Raw genomic sequence first — 15806 nt, forward strand, 5'->3', positions numbered from 1 at the left:
ACGCAACGGTGGCTTTTTTCAACAAACCATAAAGACATTGGAACTTTATATTTTATCTTCGGAGCTTGAGCAGGAATAGTAGGCACATCCTTAAGACTACTAATTCGAGCAGAATTAGGTCAACCAGGAAGATTGATTGGAAACGATCAGATCTATAATGTTATTGTTACCGCCCACGCTTTCGTAATAATTTTCTTTATAGTAATACCTATTATAATTGGAGGCTTCGGTAATTGATTGGTTCCTCTAATATTAGGAGCGCCAGACATAGCATTCCCACGAATAAATAACATAAGATTTTGACTTCTACCTCCATCACTTACCTTGTTACTATCAAGAGGAATAGTAGAAAGAGGAGTAGGCACAGGATGAACTGTCTACCCCCCACTAGCTGCAGGAACTGCCCACGCAGGAGCCTCAGTAGACTTAGGAATCTTTTCCTTACACTTAGCAGGGGTATCTTCAATCTTAGGAGCCGTTAATTTTATTACTACCGTAATTAACATGCGATCACCAGGAATGACCATAGACCGACTACCTCTATTCGTATGAGCCGTGTTCTTAACGGCAATTCTTCTTCTTCTATCACTTCCAGTGTTAGCAGGAGCTATTACTATACTTTTAACAGACCGAAATCTAAACACATCATTCTTTGACCCAGCCGGAGGGGGTGATCCAATTCTCTACCAACACCTATTTTGATTTTTTGGCCACCCAGAAGTCTACATTTTAATTCTACCAGCCTTTGGAATAATTTCTCATATTGTGAGGCAAGAATCAGGGAAAAAAGAATCATTTGGCACCCTAGGCATAGTTTATGCCATAATAGCAATTGGAGTTTTAGGCTTCGTAGTATGAGCTCACCACATATTTACAGTAGGAATAGACGTAGACACACGAGCTTACTTCACATCAGCTACTATAATTATTGCTGTTCCAACGGGGATAAAAATCTTCAGGTGATTAGCTACTCTTCACGGCACACAATTTACCTACAGACCATCACTGATTTGAGCATTAGGGTTTATTTTCTTATTTACCATAGGAGGATTAACAGGAGTAGTCCTGGCTAACTCATCTATCGACATTATTCTCCACGATACTTATTATGTAGTAGCACACTTCCACTACGTATTATCTATAGGAGCCGTATTTGGTATTTTTGCAGGAATTGCTCATTGATTCCCCCTATTTACCGGCCTATCACTCAACCCTAAATGATTAAAAGTTCACTTTACTACAATATTTATTGGAGTAAATTTAACCTTCTTTCCACAACACTTCTTAGGATTAAACGGAATACCTCGACGATATTCTGACTACCCAGACGCCTATACCACATGAAATGTAGTTTCTTCAGTGGGATCTTCAATTTCACTTATCGCTGTCTTAGGATTCATCATAGTAGTATGAGAAGCACTAACATCTAAACGACCAGCCCTATTCTCACTGTTTATACCAACCTCTATCGAGTGACAGCACAACTTACCCCCAGCAGATCACAGCTACATAGAAATCCCCCTAACAGCTAATTATCTAAAATGGCAGACCATTGCATAGGATTTAAGCTCCTAATAGGAAACTTAGTTTCTTTTAGAAAAATGGCAACATGAAAAGCCCTCAACCTCCAAGACGCAGCATCCCCACTAATAGAACAACTAATTTTCTTTCACGACCACGCCATACTAGTTTTAATTTTAATTACTACCCTAGTAGGATTCATACTCTCATCTCTATTTTTTAACTCACTCACAAACCGAATTTTACTAGAACACCAGACCATCGAAACTATTTGAACAATTCTTCCTGCCATTATTTTAATCTTTATTGCTCTTCCGTCACTCCGTCTGCTCTATCTTCTGGATGAAGTAAATAATCCCGGAGTAACCCTTAAAGCTATCGGACGACAATGATACTGAAGGTATGAATACTCAGACTTCACACAAATTAGATTTGATTCATATATAGTATCAACTCAAGACATCACAGAAAGGGAATTTCGACTCTTAGAAGTAGACAATCGAACAATTTTACCAATAAACACTCAAATTCGAGCCTTAATCAGAGCGGGAGATGTAATTCACTCATGAACAGTACCAGCTCTAGGAGTTAAAGTAGACGCAGTTCCAGGGCGATTAAATCAAATTAGATTTCAAATCAATCGACCAGGACTATTTTACGGTCAATGTTCAGAAATTTGTGGAGCAAATCACAGATTTATACCTATTGTTGTGGAAAGAACTTCCGTTAAATCTTTCCTAGACTGAGTCTCATCTAACAATAATTCATTAGGTGACTGAAAGCAAGTGTAAGTCTTTTAAACTTACAATAGTAGTTACGCCTACTTCTAATGATTAAAATTAGTTAAATAAATAACACGAGCTTGTCAAGCTCGAATTATTACAAAGTAATATTTTAAAATGCCTCAAATAGCCCCCCTGTTATGACTTAATCTTTATGTATTTTTTACAGTAGTACTCACTCTCATTATCATTTCAAGATATTTCATTAAAACCCCAATTAAAGTAGACTCTAACTTAACAATCACCAAAACAAACCAAGCTAACTGAAAATGATAACAAACTTATTTTCAAGATTCGACCCAATCTCAAGAATTAACCACATATCTCTAAACTGAATATCTACCTTTCTGGGGCTACTCTTTATTCCCTATCCATTTTGAGCTATACCTAGCCGATCTTCAATAATGTGATCAACAGTAACTTCAACTCTTCATAAAGAGTTCAAGACACTCTTAGGCCCAACTAATCCTGGTAGAACCATTATATTTGTATCATTATTTAGGTTTATCGTATTTAACAACTTCTTAGGACTTATACCCTACGTATTTACAAGAACCAGTCATATAGCAATAACTCTTTCTCTTGCACTACCTTTATGAATAGCATTTATACTATTCGGGTGAATTAATCGAACTCAACACATGTTTGCACATCTAGTTCCAGCCGGAACACCTGGTCCCCTAACACCAGTTATAGTTCTAATTGAAACAATTAGAAACGTAATTCGACCTGGAACTCTAGCAATTCGACTAGCCGCTAATATAATCGCAGGACACCTTCTGCTCACCCTTATAGGAAACACTGGCCCTAGCCTAGGTCACACAGCCGTATTTATACTAGTACTAGCTCAAGTACTACTTTTAATTCTAGAAGCAGCTGTCGCTGTTATTCAATCCTATGTATTTGCCGCTCTCAGAACACTATACGCCAGAGAAGTAAACTAATGCCAAAACACGGACACCATGCCTACCACCTAGTAGATATCAGACCATGACCTCTTACCGGTTCCATCAGAGCCATAATACTTACAACAGGACTTGTAAAATGATTCCACCAGTTTAACATAGATCTATTAATCTTAGGAGTTACAGCAACCATCTTAACAATAATTCAATGATGACGAGATATTACACGAGAAGGAACTTATCAAGGACTCCACACATCTAAAGTAGTCAATGGCCTACGATGAGGAATAATTTTATTTATTACATCAGAAGTACTATTCTTTTTCTCATTTTTTTGAGCCTTCTTCCACAGAAGACTTTCCCCAACAGTAGAGCTCGGAACATGCTGACCCCCAGCAGGAATTAACACCTTCAACCCTTTTCAAATTCCCTTACTTAATACAGCTATTCTCTTAGCATCAGGAGCTACAGTAACTTGAGCCCATCATGCACTTTTAGCCTCTAATCACACACAAGCCTTACAAAGTTTAGCTTTAACAGTAGTCTTAGGTATATATTTCACGGCCCTCCAAGCTATAGAATACTATGAAGCACCATTTACGATTGCTGATTCAGTATATGGATCCACTTTTTTCGTTGCTACTGGCTTCCACGGACTCCATGTAATTATTGGATCAGGCTTCTTATTAGTCTCCCTCTACCGACTCTACATATGCCATTTTTCCTCTGCCCATCATTTTGGATTCGAAGCAGCTGCCTGATATTGACATTTCGTAGATGTAGTATGACTCTTCCTTTATATCTCAATTTACTGATGAGGAGGATAATAAAATGATTATCTAGTATAAATAGTACAACTGACTTCCAATCAGTTAGCCTGGTATTTCCAGGATAATCAATGCTTATTTCAATCACTTTTATCACTATTGTCCTAATCATTTCAGCGGCAGTTATAATTCTCTCTACACTCCTAGCAAAAAAAACTATTACAGACCGAGAGAAAAGATCCCCCTTTGAATGTGGATTCGACCCCAAAGGATCAGCACGACTACCGTTTTCACTACGATTTTTTCTAATCGCTATTATTTTCTTAATTTTTGATGTAGAAATCACACTCCTCTTACCCCTAACCACAATCATCACATTCTCTAACGTAAAAACATGAACCCTCACAGGGTTATTTTTCCTCATTATTTTACTCTTAGGATTATACCACGAGTGAATCCAAGGAGCTTTGGAGTGATCTGAATAATAGAGATCATAGTCAACTATGATATTTGATTTGCATTCACAAGGTGCTCCAAGGAGCTGATCTTAGTTAAAAAGCGAACGTCGCACCCAGTTTCGACCTGGGCTCCGGTAACTATTACCTTTAACTAAAATAATTAGTTAAAACCAAATAGAGGTATACCACTGTTAATGGTATCATTGAACTCAAGTTCTAACTAAGGGAAAAACAAGAAGGAGAGGAAGCTTCTAACTTCAATCTCAGGCGGTTAAATTCCGTCTTTATTCCTGTTTTTATAGTGTAATAAACACATTACATTTTCATTGTAAAGCTAAAGGTACAAATCCTTTTTAAAACACCTAAGGACAAACTTGCCACCTCTACAGCTTCAATGTAACGCTCAAAACTTTAAGCTTCTTAAGTTTAAATGATCAGTAAAAGACCTACCAATCAAATTAATAAAATAATTAAATAAGTTTTAATTCTATTTTCTTGAATTGCCTGAAGGTAGCCAGAAGATTTCATAAGAGTGCTGTAAATACCCTGCCCACCATAATATTCGGATCAACCTCCATCTCCTAATTGGGTGTATACAAAACCACCAGCTAAAACACCCCGTCTAATTCCGATAGTAGATAATAGAGGCATAAATCACATAGAACCAGAAAAAACAACAACAGGATAAAACTGCAGGGAATTAAGCTTATAATTTTCTACTATTAAATTTAATACATATCCAATAAAACCCCCAACTAAACTCACAACCAAAGCAAGTAGTTTCATCGACAAAGTAAGACAAATTATAGTAGGAGAAGGAAACACAAGCCAAGAAACAGCAGAACCACCTACTACAGCACCAATTCTTAAACCCAACATAGGCCAAGTTATCAAAGTCTCAGAATCTCTAACAAATGAAACAGACCTTAAGTTATAGTCACCCCTAAGCCTGTAATATACAAGACGGAACCTGTAACAAACGGTAAGACCAGTAGCCAAAGCTAACAACCAGAAACAAATCTCATTAAGAGGATTTAAAAAAGCCACTTCTAGAATTAAATCCTTCGAATAAAACCCAGCCAAGAAAGGAAACCCACAAAGAGCTAAATTAGCTAAATTAATACAAACAACCCTGATAGGTATAAAATTTACTAAACCCCCTATCATACGAATATCTTGATAGTCACCCACACTATGAATAATTGAACCAGCACATATAAATAAAAGAGCTTTAAATAAAGCGTGAGTTAAAAGATGGAAAAAGGCTAAAGTAGCCCACCCTAACCTTAAAATAGTAATTATAACACCCAGCTGACTTAGTGTAGAAAGAGCAATAATTTTTTTTAAGTCCGTTTCAAAATTAGCTCCCAGCCCAGCCATAAACATAGTCAAACAACCTAATAATAAAAGTAAAGTTCTAGCAAAAGAAGTTATAAGCCTAGAATGAAATCGAATCAAAAGATAAACCCCAGCGGTCACTAAAGTTGAAGAATGAACTAAAGCAGAAACAGGAGTAGGAGCAGCCATGGCCGCAGGTAGTCAAGCAGAGAAAGGAATCTGAGCCCTCTTAGTTATAGCAGCTAATACTACTAAAAAAACAACATAACTCCTATTTAAAGACTCCTCCCCGACATAAAAATAAAAATTTCAACCTCCTAAACTCAATATTAAAGAAATTCTTAATAAAATAGCAACATCTCCAACACGATTAGACAAAGCTGTCAGTATTCCTGCCCCAGCAGACTTTTCATTTTGATAATAAATAACTAAAGCATAAGAAACCAAGCCTAACCCATCCCAACCCAATAAAATACTGATTATATTAGGACTAATAATCAATAATAATATCGAGAGTACAAACCCCAAAACTAAATATATAAAACGACCAATATTATAGTCTCCGGACATATAACCCCCTCTATAAAATAAAACCATAGAAGAAATAAAACAAACAAAAGACATAAACATCATTGATATTCAGTCAATAATCAAAGCTATTTCAACTCTAGCTCTATTAATTCTAATCAACTCTCAATCTATAAAATAACAACAACCAGAAGAAAGTAAATTTAAAGAAGTAATTAAACTACAAATAGACACAAGTAACAAGAAAACCATACTACTTAAATTCATTTTATTATTTCATAACACTGCTCAAAATAGAAAACTATATCTTTGGTCCCACAAACCAACATTTTATTTAAACTATTTGAGCCCCTAACAAACTAAAACAGAACCCTTCAACACTAAAACGTTTAAAGGCAACCAATGAAGAATTAAAATTAAATACTCCCGAACTTTTCCAGAACAACAAGAAAACAAAGCTCTAAAGTACTTCCCATGTTGACTTAAAGAAAACATGTAAAGACTATAGGCAGCCCTCAGAAACGAAAGCAAAGCAACAGGAATTATTGCCAGTAAAGCCCAAGACACTACCCTTAAAATTAAACTAATTTCACCTAATAAATTAACAGTAGGAGGAGCAGCCATATTCCCCGCTCTTAAAACAAATCATCATAAAGCCATAGTAGGTATAAAACTAAGTAAACCCTTACTAATTAATAATCTTCGACTCCCCAACCGCTCATACACCATATTTGCTAAACAAAACAAACCAGAAGAACAAAGACCATGGCCAACTATGACAGAAACAGCACCAGATAATCCCCATCAACTAAAAACCCTAAGACCACACAGAACTAGTCCCATATGAGCCACGGAAGAATAAGCAATTAAAGCCTTTATATCTGTTTGACGTAAACAAATAAAACTCACAAAAATACCACCCAATAGCCCTACTGAAACTCAAAATCACCTAAAAGTCACAGCCGATTGAATAAAAAGAGGACACACTCGAACCAAACCATACCCCCCTAATTTTAATAAAACACCAGCTAAAATCATAGAACCAGCCACAGGAGCCTCTACATGCGCCTTAGGAAGCCACAAATGAACCAAATAAACAGGCAGTTTAACAATAAAAGCTATGACCCTACAGATATACCACACTGCCATCAACCTCATACCACACTCAGGAAGCGAAGATAAATTAAATGTCACAGAACCCCCTATTCTATATAAACTTAAAATAGAAATCAACAAAGGTAAAGACCCAAATAAAGTATAAAATAACATATAAACTCCGGCCTGAAGTCGCTCGGGCTGATAACCCCAACCTAAAATTAAAATTATAGTAGGAATTAAAGAACTTTCAAAACAAACATAAAATATTAAATAATCAAGACAAGAAAAAGTCAAAACTAACCTTAATAAAAGAAAAATATTAACTAACAAAAAGATTCCATTAAAATCTTTTAAATTTTCAACTTTTTGTCTTCTTCCAACTACTAAAGCTATAATCCAAAAACTTAATAAAATTAAAATATAACCAATATAATCTAACCCTAACCTTAAGCCTAAACAAGAAAAAGTAAACCCATTTAAAGAATAGACTCCAAAAATAAAACTAGCCAAAAATAAAGACAATTGGATAGCCAATCAACTATCTGCAATCAAAGTTATCAATAAAACTATTAAAATAAATTTTAACATCTCAAAACATTAAAACTCCCAAAATTATCCCTTCCGTGTCTACGAACAATAGAAACTAACAAAGCCAAAGCAAGTGCTCCCTCACAAGCAGCAAGAGTTAAAAAGAATAACACGAAATATAAGTCACTACCTAGATGACCGAAAGCCTGAGCTATAAACCAAAAAATATTTACTATAATAAACTCTAAACTTAACAAGACATTTAATAAATGCTTACGCTTACCAACAAAAGCCAATAAACCACAACACAAGCAAAACAAAGGAACAAAAAGCCAAAAATTGAAAATTGTCATTAGTTTCAGTAGTTTAAATAAAAACAATGGTCTTGTAAACCGTAAATGAATTATTATTCTTGAAGCTCAGAAAGGAGAAACTTTCCCATCACTAGTCCCCAAAACTAATATTTTATATAAACTACTTTCTGTATCAACACACTTTTATTGTCTTCTTTAATTTTAATTTCAACTTCAATTTGCTTTATACAAATATCACACCCCCTAGCCATAGGACTAACTCTTATTTTTCAAACTATAATAATCTGCGTAACAGCAGGCCTACTATCTAAATTTATATGATTCTCTTATATTTTATTTTTAATCTTCCTAGGAGCCACATTAGTTTTATTCATCTATGTATCCTCTCTTGCATCTAATGAAACATTTAAACTATCAACTAGAATAACAGCAACATTTCTTGTCCCACTAACCTTACTACCAATTCTTCCTCTATTAGATCAAATAATTACCCCAACTAAAGACTTAACGGAATTATCCTTTATAAGAATAATTCAAGAAACTCAATCAACTCAAATACTCTTAAGTAACATATATAATCCCACAACAGCAGCGTTAACAGGAATAGTAATTCTATACTTACTCCTAACCCTTATTGTAGTAGTCAAACTTACATCAACTTTCTCAGGACCCTTACGAACATCCTAATGACAGCACCTCTACGAAAATCACACCCACTATTTAAAATTGCCAACGGGGCCCTAGTAGATCTACCCACCCCCGCTAACATTTCAATCTTATGAAACTTCGGATCTCTCCTAGGAATATGCTTAATAGTACAAATTGCAACGGGATTATTTCTAGCTATACACTATACAGCAAATGTAGACCTAGCCTTTTCTAGGGTCGCCCACATTTGCCGAGACGTAAACTATGGCTGACTTCTACGAACAGTACACGCTAACGGGGCCTCATTTTTCTTCATTTGTCTTTACAGACACATTGGACGAGGAATTTATTATGGTTCATTCTTATACATACACACCTGATCAGTAGGAGTAATCATTCTATTTTTAACCATAGCAACAGCCTTCCTAGGATATGTCTTACCCTGAGGGCAAATATCATTCTGAGGAGCAACCGTTATTACTAACTTAATATCAGCTATTCCATTTGTAGGAACAGACCTAGTACAATGAATTTGAGGAGGATTTGCAGTAAGAAATGCAACTCTTACACGATTTTTCACATTCCATTTCTTATTCCCATTTATTATTGCAGCCGCATCTATAGTCCACATTTTATTTCTCCACCAAACAGGGTCTAACAACCCCTTAGGAATTTCCAGTCAGCTAGAAAAAGTTCCATTCCACCCATACTTTTCATTTAAAGATATTGTAGGATTTGTGGTAACATTAGCAGCCCTAATCATCTTAACCCTACTAGACCCTTATCTACTAGGAGACCCAGACAATTTTATTCCAGCTAATCCCCTAGTCACCCCCGCACACATTCAACCCGAATGATATTTCTTATTCGCGTATGCGATTCTACGGTCCATTCCTAACAAACTAGGCGGAGTTATTGCACTAGTTATATCAGTAGCTATTTTATTTATTCTTCCTTTTACCCACAAAAATAAATTTCGAAGACTCGCCTTTTACCCCATTAGTCAAATCTTATTTTGATCTATAATTAGAATCGTTATCTTACTGACATGAATTGGTGCCCGACCCGTAGAAGACCCATACATTTTAACCGGACAAATTCTCACAGTTCTTTATTTTTCTTTCTTCATCATTAACCCCCTAGCAATAATTACATGAGATAAACTAATAGACTGACTATTCATCTTTAGGAAGACAGGTGTTTTGAAAGCACCTAAAAAGTGTTCGAATCACTTAATAGTCTATCCTAATTTTCTTACAAACTAAATTAATAAAATCTCTAAAAAAACCTTTAACCTTATAAAAAAAATACAATAATTTAAAGCCGCAGGAAGAAATCTTTTCCAGGCCAAATACATTAACTTATCATAACGGAATCGTGGTAGAGTGCCCCGTACTCACACAAAACAGAAGCCCACGAACATAACTTTTACATAAAAAACAACAGAAACAAGGCATCTCCCTAAAAAAATGATTGAAAATAATGCACTTAAAAATAAAATCCTAGCGTATTCCGCCATAAAAATAAGAGCAAATCCCCCACCTCTATATTCAGTATTAAAACCAGACACCAACTCAGACTCTCCTTCTGCAAAATCAAACGGAGTTCGATTTCTTTCCGCTAAACAGGAAGCAAACCACAGTAAAGCCAAAGGAAAACCCAAAATAAAAAATCAACAATAACGCTGATAACTTTCAAATAATCCCAAATCAAACCCACCTACTAAAAACAATATCCTAAGTAAAATTAAAGCCAACCTTACCTCATAAGAAATAGTTTGAGCTACAGCACGAAGACACCCTAAAAGAGAATACTTAGAATTGGAAGCTCAACCTGCACCCATGGTAGAATAAACTCTTGCCCTTGTACAGCAAAGAAAAAATAAAACCCCAAACTCGAAAGAAAACAAACCAAGCTCATAAGGTATAAGACATCAACAAACAAGAGCAATAAATAAACTGAAAACCGGAGATAAATAATAAGGAATAAAATTACTTATAGTAGGAAAAGTCTGCTCTTTAGTAAATAACTTCACAGCGTCAGCAAAAGGCTGAAGTAAACCAGCATATCCAACCTTGTTAGGACCCTTACGAATTTGAATATAACCTAAAACTTTACGTTCCAACAAGGTAAAAAAGGCAACAGAAACCAAAACTAAAATAATCAAAATAAGATAAGTCACCAACTTAATCAAAACCATCATAGAAAGAATACTTGAATTCTCCCTATTACCTATAGTAATCACTATATTAACGGATCCTAAATCCGACACATTTATCTGCCAAGGTAATCCATTAAAGTTTATCTTAAAATAAGACTATCTCAAAAGCTCAATCCTTTCGTACTAAAGCCATTTTCAAATTAATAAAAGATAGAAACCAACCTGGCTCATCACCGGTTTGAACTCAAATCATGTAAAATTTTAAAGGTCGAACAGACCTACCAGCTAGACGGCTACACCTAACTGAAATTTTAATTCAACATCGAGGTCGCAACTACTCTTGTCGATAAGAACTCTCAAAGAAAATCACGCTGTTATCCCTAAAGTAACTTATACTTTTAATCCACAAAGAAGGATCACACACTAATTATAATTATTAAATTAAATAGCATGCAGGCCTCTACAGTCGATTATCCCATCTACATCTCCCCAACGAAATATAAGCCTAATAAAGCTACTTTTCACTCAAATTGTAAGCCAAATTAAACTTATATAAAGTTTTATAGGGTCTTATCGTCCCACTAAATAATTTGAGCCTTTTCACTCAAAAGTTAAATTCAAATTACATAAAGGAGACAGCTCATCCCTCGTCCAACCTTTCATTCAAGGGCCTCGTCAACTTAAAAGACTACTGACTATGGCTACCTTCGCACGGTCAAATTACCGCGGCCCTTTAAATCAATCAGTGGGCAGGCTAGACTTTATAACTTATACACACAGACATGTTTTTGTATAAACAGGGCGCGAGATAATATTTGCCGAGTTCCTTCTAAATGCCTTCTAATACTTAAAAACTTTATTTTATTTAAGATTAAAAAAAAACTCTAATTTTACTTATATAAACATTCTATCTTTCGCTTAAACAATAAACGAAATTCTTTACTAAAAACAGCAAGATACTTTAAAAATATAAATACAAATCATTATTACTTTAACGTTATACCAAGATGGCTGACTTTAAGCCCACTTCTAATGACTTACAATAAAAGTACTTAACAAAAACAACAGATAAGAAGCTCATTCCTCCTACCTTTATTACCAAATTACAGTTAAACTTGGTACAAAATTAAACTCATTTCGTAAAGAACCAGATATACAAAGACCGACTAACATATCACCACTAAAAACTTTTTCAAACTACTTTATAACGTAGAAAAGCAATAAAATTTAGCTCTCTCTGTTTCGGGAATTTACAAATAACGCAACTATATAGTAGACCCCTGATACAAAAGGTACGAAAATTCAACACTACTTTAATAAAATATTAAATAATTCCATCACTGTACTTATTAACTATAATTTCTAAACAAAATTCTCCATCATACTAAGAAACAAAACTTATTAATTTTTTATAAAATTTAACCCCAAACCAATATAAAATAATAACACTTAATTTTTAAGTAGTGCCTCAGGGCAATCCCTCCAGCGTAAATGGAGTGCTTAAATAATTAGCTACAACTCACATTACTAGATGCATTTTCCAATACAACTACTATGTTACGACTTATCTCACTTTAAGTAGTGAGAGCGACGGGCGATGTGTACATATCCTAGAGCTAATATCAATTTAACATATTAAAATGAAAATACAATTAAATCCACCTTCAAGTTTCATTTTCAAGAAACAATTCGTCTATAAATACAATACATTGTAACCCACCTATGACTTTACCATTGGCTGCACCTTGACCTAATATACTTAACATAAATTAATTTCAATGGATATATTAATACACCACCTAATAATGGAGGTATACATACTGATAACAAGATAAAGTAAGATAATTCGTGGTATATCGTTTAAATGGCAGGTTCCTCTAACTAGACTTGGATACCGCCAAATCCTTTAAATTTCAAGACCATAACTAATACTAATCAAGCAATATATTTCAAATCCAGTATAACAGGGTATCTAATCCTGGTCTAAACCTAGATTTTAATAGCCTCTAAGAAAATAAGCAAGTCTCAACATTACTACTGAACTATAAATTTCACCCCTCAACTCACTAAAAGAAAAAACTCACAAATTCTTATCTTATAACTAATAGCTTCAATCCCTCCATCCTTTCTCCCAGTCTAACCGCGGCTGCTGGCACAAATTTTACCTGAAATTCCTAGAATTACTGGATCAGAGAACTACTCCACAAACCAAATACATATACTGAAACCTAACTAAACAAAATATATTAATTTAAATTATCCCGCACTTACTTACATGTAAACTCTTCTTTAAACAGAGGAACAAGCAAGGATCAAACTTTCAATTAATAAAATTTAAAATTAAAAAATATAAAAGCTTAAATCTAACTTTTAACTAAAATAGAAAAAATTTTAATAAAAGATTTTTAGTTTAAAATATAAAAAAATTAAGCAACGAAAAAAGGAGGTCTACCCCCCAGGCAGACCTACCCACTCGTTCTCTAATTAAATATTAAAACTTAATTTATTTTAAGTACCTAAAATAAGGTAATAAATATAGTAATTATTATACAGTTTTTCTGATTAAAAGTACAGAATAAATTATAAATAATAAATAATTTATAACTTTCGTAATAAAACTTAATTAATGATTTTTTTAGAATAAACAATTAATTATAAATATATAAACAGACATATAAGGAATCTTATATGTCTGTTTATATATATATAAACTGGATAAATTTTTACAACGTCTATCTAATTAAATGTTTATTATTAAAACATATTTTTATAATATAAAAATTTCATACTAGTAGGATATTTTAAATGACTAAATGTATAAAATTAATTACTAATTATATATAGTTAAAGAAGGGATATAATTTATTTAAATAAATATTATAAGAATAAATGGCCCCATATCTCGGATTTATAAATTATTTTATTTCTTTTTATTCAGGGCTGTTCTTACTAAGACTTAGGAAAGAAGTAAGAACAGCCCTCCTGTAAAAAGAAATAAAATATAAATTAAATCAGGAATTTAAATTTTATTTAAATGTACTAAGATAATCAATTATAATAACTTATCTTAGTAAAATTAATTAATATTTATATACTTGAAAAAAAATAGCCCAACTTTTTCCCCCAAGTTGGTTACCGCCCTTATGTAGTAATTATAAGTTATTATAATTTGACAGACCATCCTCCAACTTTTTTCCTAATATCGATGCAAAATCATAGTTAACAAATAAAAATTCGCACAGATTTTTTTTGGATTTAAATTTTCTAAATTTTTTACTTTATTTTTAACAAAACAAAATTTGTTAAAACTAAACATTGATTTTATAGTAATAGCATGCTTGATAAAAAGGTCGTCTTGATAGGGCGAATAATGAAAGTAAGCCTTTCTGCTATTATAACCCACTCACCCCACACACAGAACAAACTATATTTAATGGAATTACACCATTCCCTTAAAGATCAAAACTTCACGTGCCTTTACACTAAAACATATGTTACGAGAAAAGATAAGCTAAACTACCAAGCTTACGGGCTCATACCCCGTCTATGAAAACCTTTTCTCTTTTCAATACTACTAATCAATCCTTCAACATTATTATTTTCTTCAACACTTATTACAGGAATAATCATCGCCATTTCATCTCCCTCTTGATTTACAAGATGAATTGGGCTAGAATTAAACCTCCTCTCCTTTATCCCATTAATTTTTTCAAAACAAAATACATTTTCCTCAGAAGCAGCTCTAAAGTACTTTTTAGTCCAAGCTATAGGATCAGCTGTGCTATTAGCAGCAGCCTCTACACTCCTAATCATGACTAACTCCTCAAAAGTAATTATCCTATCTGCCCTTCTACTGAAGATAGGGGCAGCCCCACTTCACTTTTGACTACCCCCAATTATACAAGGCATCTCTTGATCACGATGTATTATTTTAATAACAATCCAAAAGATTGCCCCCATAGCAATAGTAACCTATACTCTCTCTCCCAGAACACTCTTAATTATCAGAAGATCCTCGATAATTTCAGCTATCTTAGGGGGTCTAGGAGGGCTAAATCAAACCATAATACGCAAAATCATGGCCTATTCTTCTATTAGTCACATGGGGTGACTTCTAGCAGCCATTTCACTTAACTCAACCATTTGAATAAACTATTTACTTATCTACAGGATTATTTCAGCATCTTTAGCAATTATAATAGACCAAAATCAACTCTTCCACATTAAGCAGCTTATATCTGTCTCTTATAGGCAAGTAAGTAAAATTACAGTATTCTTAAGGTTATTCTCTCTCGGAGGTCTGCCTCCGTTTTTAGGATTCTTACCAAAACTAAGAGTAATTAAAGAACTCACAGCTCAAACTTCGATCTTATGAGTCAGGGTATTAACAATAAGAGCACTCATTACACTATTCTTCTATACTCGAATCAGAATCACAGCGCTAACATTAAAATCACCTAAAATATTAACACTAAGATCCTCTCAATCTCAAAAGATGGCTTTATTTTCCCTAATCAACCTTACACCAATTCTCTATCCCCTAGCTGTTATAATTCAGTTCTAAGGTTTTAAGTTAACTAAACTAGTAGCCTTCAAAGTTCCCAAAAAGAGTATTAATCTCTTAAACCTTATAAGCTAAGGTACAATTACATCTTCAGGATTGCAGCCTGACGTCTTATCTAAACTACATAGCCTGGGCAGAGAGACAAATCTCATAACTAGATTTACAATCTATCACCTTTATCGGCCACCTACCCC

At 34.0% G+C, this 15806-nt stretch overlaps 13 protein-coding genes across 13 annotated transcripts, besides 25 other annotated features; 9 read left to right on the forward strand and 4 right to left on the reverse strand. All coding sequences in view use genetic code 5, as the record gives it.

Moving 5' to 3' along the window:
* COX1 (cytochrome c oxidase subunit I) lies at window positions 1-1535 on the forward strand (the record flags this gene model as incomplete). Its single annotated transcript has 1 exon — window positions 1-1535. A coding segment is annotated over one exon (1535 nt), but the record flags the coding sequence as incomplete, so codon positions are not given.
* Window positions 1536-1599, forward strand: a tRNA (tRNA-Leu).
* A 2-nt stretch (window positions 1600-1601) lies between these two features.
* COX2 (cytochrome c oxidase subunit II) lies at window positions 1602-2286 on the forward strand. Its single transcript has one exon. A coding segment is annotated over exon 1 (685 nt).
* Window positions 2287-2354, forward strand: a tRNA (tRNA-Lys).
* Window positions 2355-2420, forward strand: a tRNA (tRNA-Asp).
* ATP8 (ATP synthase F0 subunit 8) lies at window positions 2421-2579 on the forward strand. The gene has a single exon. It carries the CDS (start codon window positions 2421-2423, stop codon window positions 2577-2579), a length of 159 nt encoding a protein of 52 aa, YP_004221772.1.
* On the forward strand, window positions 2573-3247 carry ATP6 (ATP synthase F0 subunit 6). Its single transcript has one exon. The coding sequence runs from the start codon at window positions 2573-2575 to the stop codon at window positions 3245-3247; it is 675 nt and encodes a 224-aa protein (YP_004221773.1).
* Window positions 3247-4035, forward strand: COX3 (cytochrome c oxidase subunit III). Its single transcript has one exon. It carries the CDS (start codon window positions 3247-3249, stop codon window positions 4033-4035), a length of 789 nt encoding a protein of 262 aa, YP_004221774.1.
* A 6-nt stretch (window positions 4036-4041) lies between these two features.
* Window positions 4042-4106, forward strand: a tRNA (tRNA-Gly).
* ND3 (NADH dehydrogenase subunit 3) lies at window positions 4107-4460 on the forward strand. Its single transcript has one exon. The coding sequence runs from the start codon at window positions 4107-4109 to the stop codon at window positions 4458-4460; it is 354 nt and encodes a 117-aa protein (YP_004221775.1).
* Window positions 4461-4462: 2 nt separating this feature from the next.
* Window positions 4463-4525, forward strand: a tRNA (tRNA-Ala).
* Window positions 4524-4588, forward strand: a tRNA (tRNA-Arg).
* A 5-nt stretch (window positions 4589-4593) lies between these two features.
* Window positions 4594-4658, forward strand: a tRNA (tRNA-Asn).
* Window positions 4659-4725, forward strand: a tRNA (tRNA-Ser).
* Window positions 4726-4794, forward strand: a tRNA (tRNA-Glu).
* Window positions 4793-4859, reverse strand: a tRNA (tRNA-Phe).
* Window positions 4860-6566, reverse strand: ND5 (NADH dehydrogenase subunit 5). Its single transcript has one exon. It carries the CDS (start codon window positions 6564-6566, stop codon window positions 4860-4862), a length of 1707 nt encoding a protein of 568 aa, YP_004221776.1.
* An 18-nt stretch (window positions 6567-6584) lies between these two features.
* Window positions 6585-6648, reverse strand: a tRNA (tRNA-His).
* Window positions 6649-6650: 2 nt separating this feature from the next.
* On the reverse strand, window positions 6651-7985 carry ND4 (NADH dehydrogenase subunit 4). Its single transcript has one exon. The coding sequence runs from the start codon at window positions 7983-7985 to the stop codon at window positions 6651-6653; it is 1335 nt and encodes a 444-aa protein (YP_004221777.1).
* Window positions 7979-8278, reverse strand: ND4L (NADH dehydrogenase subunit 4L). The gene has a single exon. It carries the CDS (start codon window positions 8276-8278, stop codon window positions 7979-7981), a length of 300 nt encoding a protein of 99 aa, YP_004221778.1.
* Window positions 8279-8280: 2 nt separating this feature from the next.
* Window positions 8281-8345, forward strand: a tRNA (tRNA-Thr).
* Window positions 8345-8409, reverse strand: a tRNA (tRNA-Pro).
* A 1-nt stretch (window position 8410) lies between these two features.
* Window positions 8411-8926, forward strand: ND6 (NADH dehydrogenase subunit 6). The gene has a single exon. It carries the CDS (start codon window positions 8411-8413, stop codon window positions 8924-8926), a length of 516 nt encoding a protein of 171 aa, YP_004221779.1.
* On the forward strand, window positions 8926-10060 carry CYTB (cytochrome b). The gene has a single exon. A coding segment is annotated over exon 1 (1135 nt).
* Window positions 10061-10129, forward strand: a tRNA (tRNA-Ser).
* A 19-nt stretch (window positions 10130-10148) lies between these two features.
* On the reverse strand, window positions 10149-11090 carry ND1 (NADH dehydrogenase subunit 1). Its single transcript has one exon. It carries the CDS (start codon window positions 11088-11090, stop codon window positions 10149-10151), a length of 942 nt encoding a protein of 313 aa, YP_004221781.1.
* Window positions 11091-11113: 23 nt separating this feature from the next.
* Window positions 11114-11178, reverse strand: a tRNA (tRNA-Leu).
* Window positions 11179-12483, reverse strand: an rRNA (l-rRNA).
* Window positions 12484-12504: 21 nt separating this feature from the next.
* Window positions 12505-12570, reverse strand: a tRNA (tRNA-Val).
* Window positions 12571-12574: 4 nt separating this feature from the next.
* Window positions 12575-13426, reverse strand: an rRNA (s-rRNA).
* Window positions 13427-14376: a sequence feature (control region).
* Window positions 14377-14443, forward strand: a tRNA (tRNA-Ile).
* A 29-nt stretch (window positions 14444-14472) lies between these two features.
* Window positions 14473-14540, reverse strand: a tRNA (tRNA-Gln).
* Window positions 14541-14548: 8 nt separating this feature from the next.
* Window positions 14549-14616, forward strand: a tRNA (tRNA-Met).
* Window positions 14617-15612, forward strand: ND2 (NADH dehydrogenase subunit 2). Its single transcript has one exon. The coding sequence runs from the start codon at window positions 14617-14619 to the stop codon at window positions 15610-15612; it is 996 nt and encodes a 331-aa protein (YP_004221782.1).
* Window positions 15611-15679, forward strand: a tRNA (tRNA-Trp).
* A 1-nt stretch (window position 15680) lies between these two features.
* Window positions 15681-15742, reverse strand: a tRNA (tRNA-Cys).
* Window positions 15743-15805, reverse strand: a tRNA (tRNA-Tyr).
* Window position 15806: the final 1 nt, after the last annotated feature.

This window comes from Macrobrachium nipponense, mitochondrion, assembly GCF_015104395.2.
Source record: "Macrobrachium nipponense mitochondrion, complete genome".
NCBI classification, from domain to species: domain Eukaryota; kingdom Metazoa; phylum Arthropoda; class Malacostraca; order Decapoda; family Palaemonidae; genus Macrobrachium; species Macrobrachium nipponense.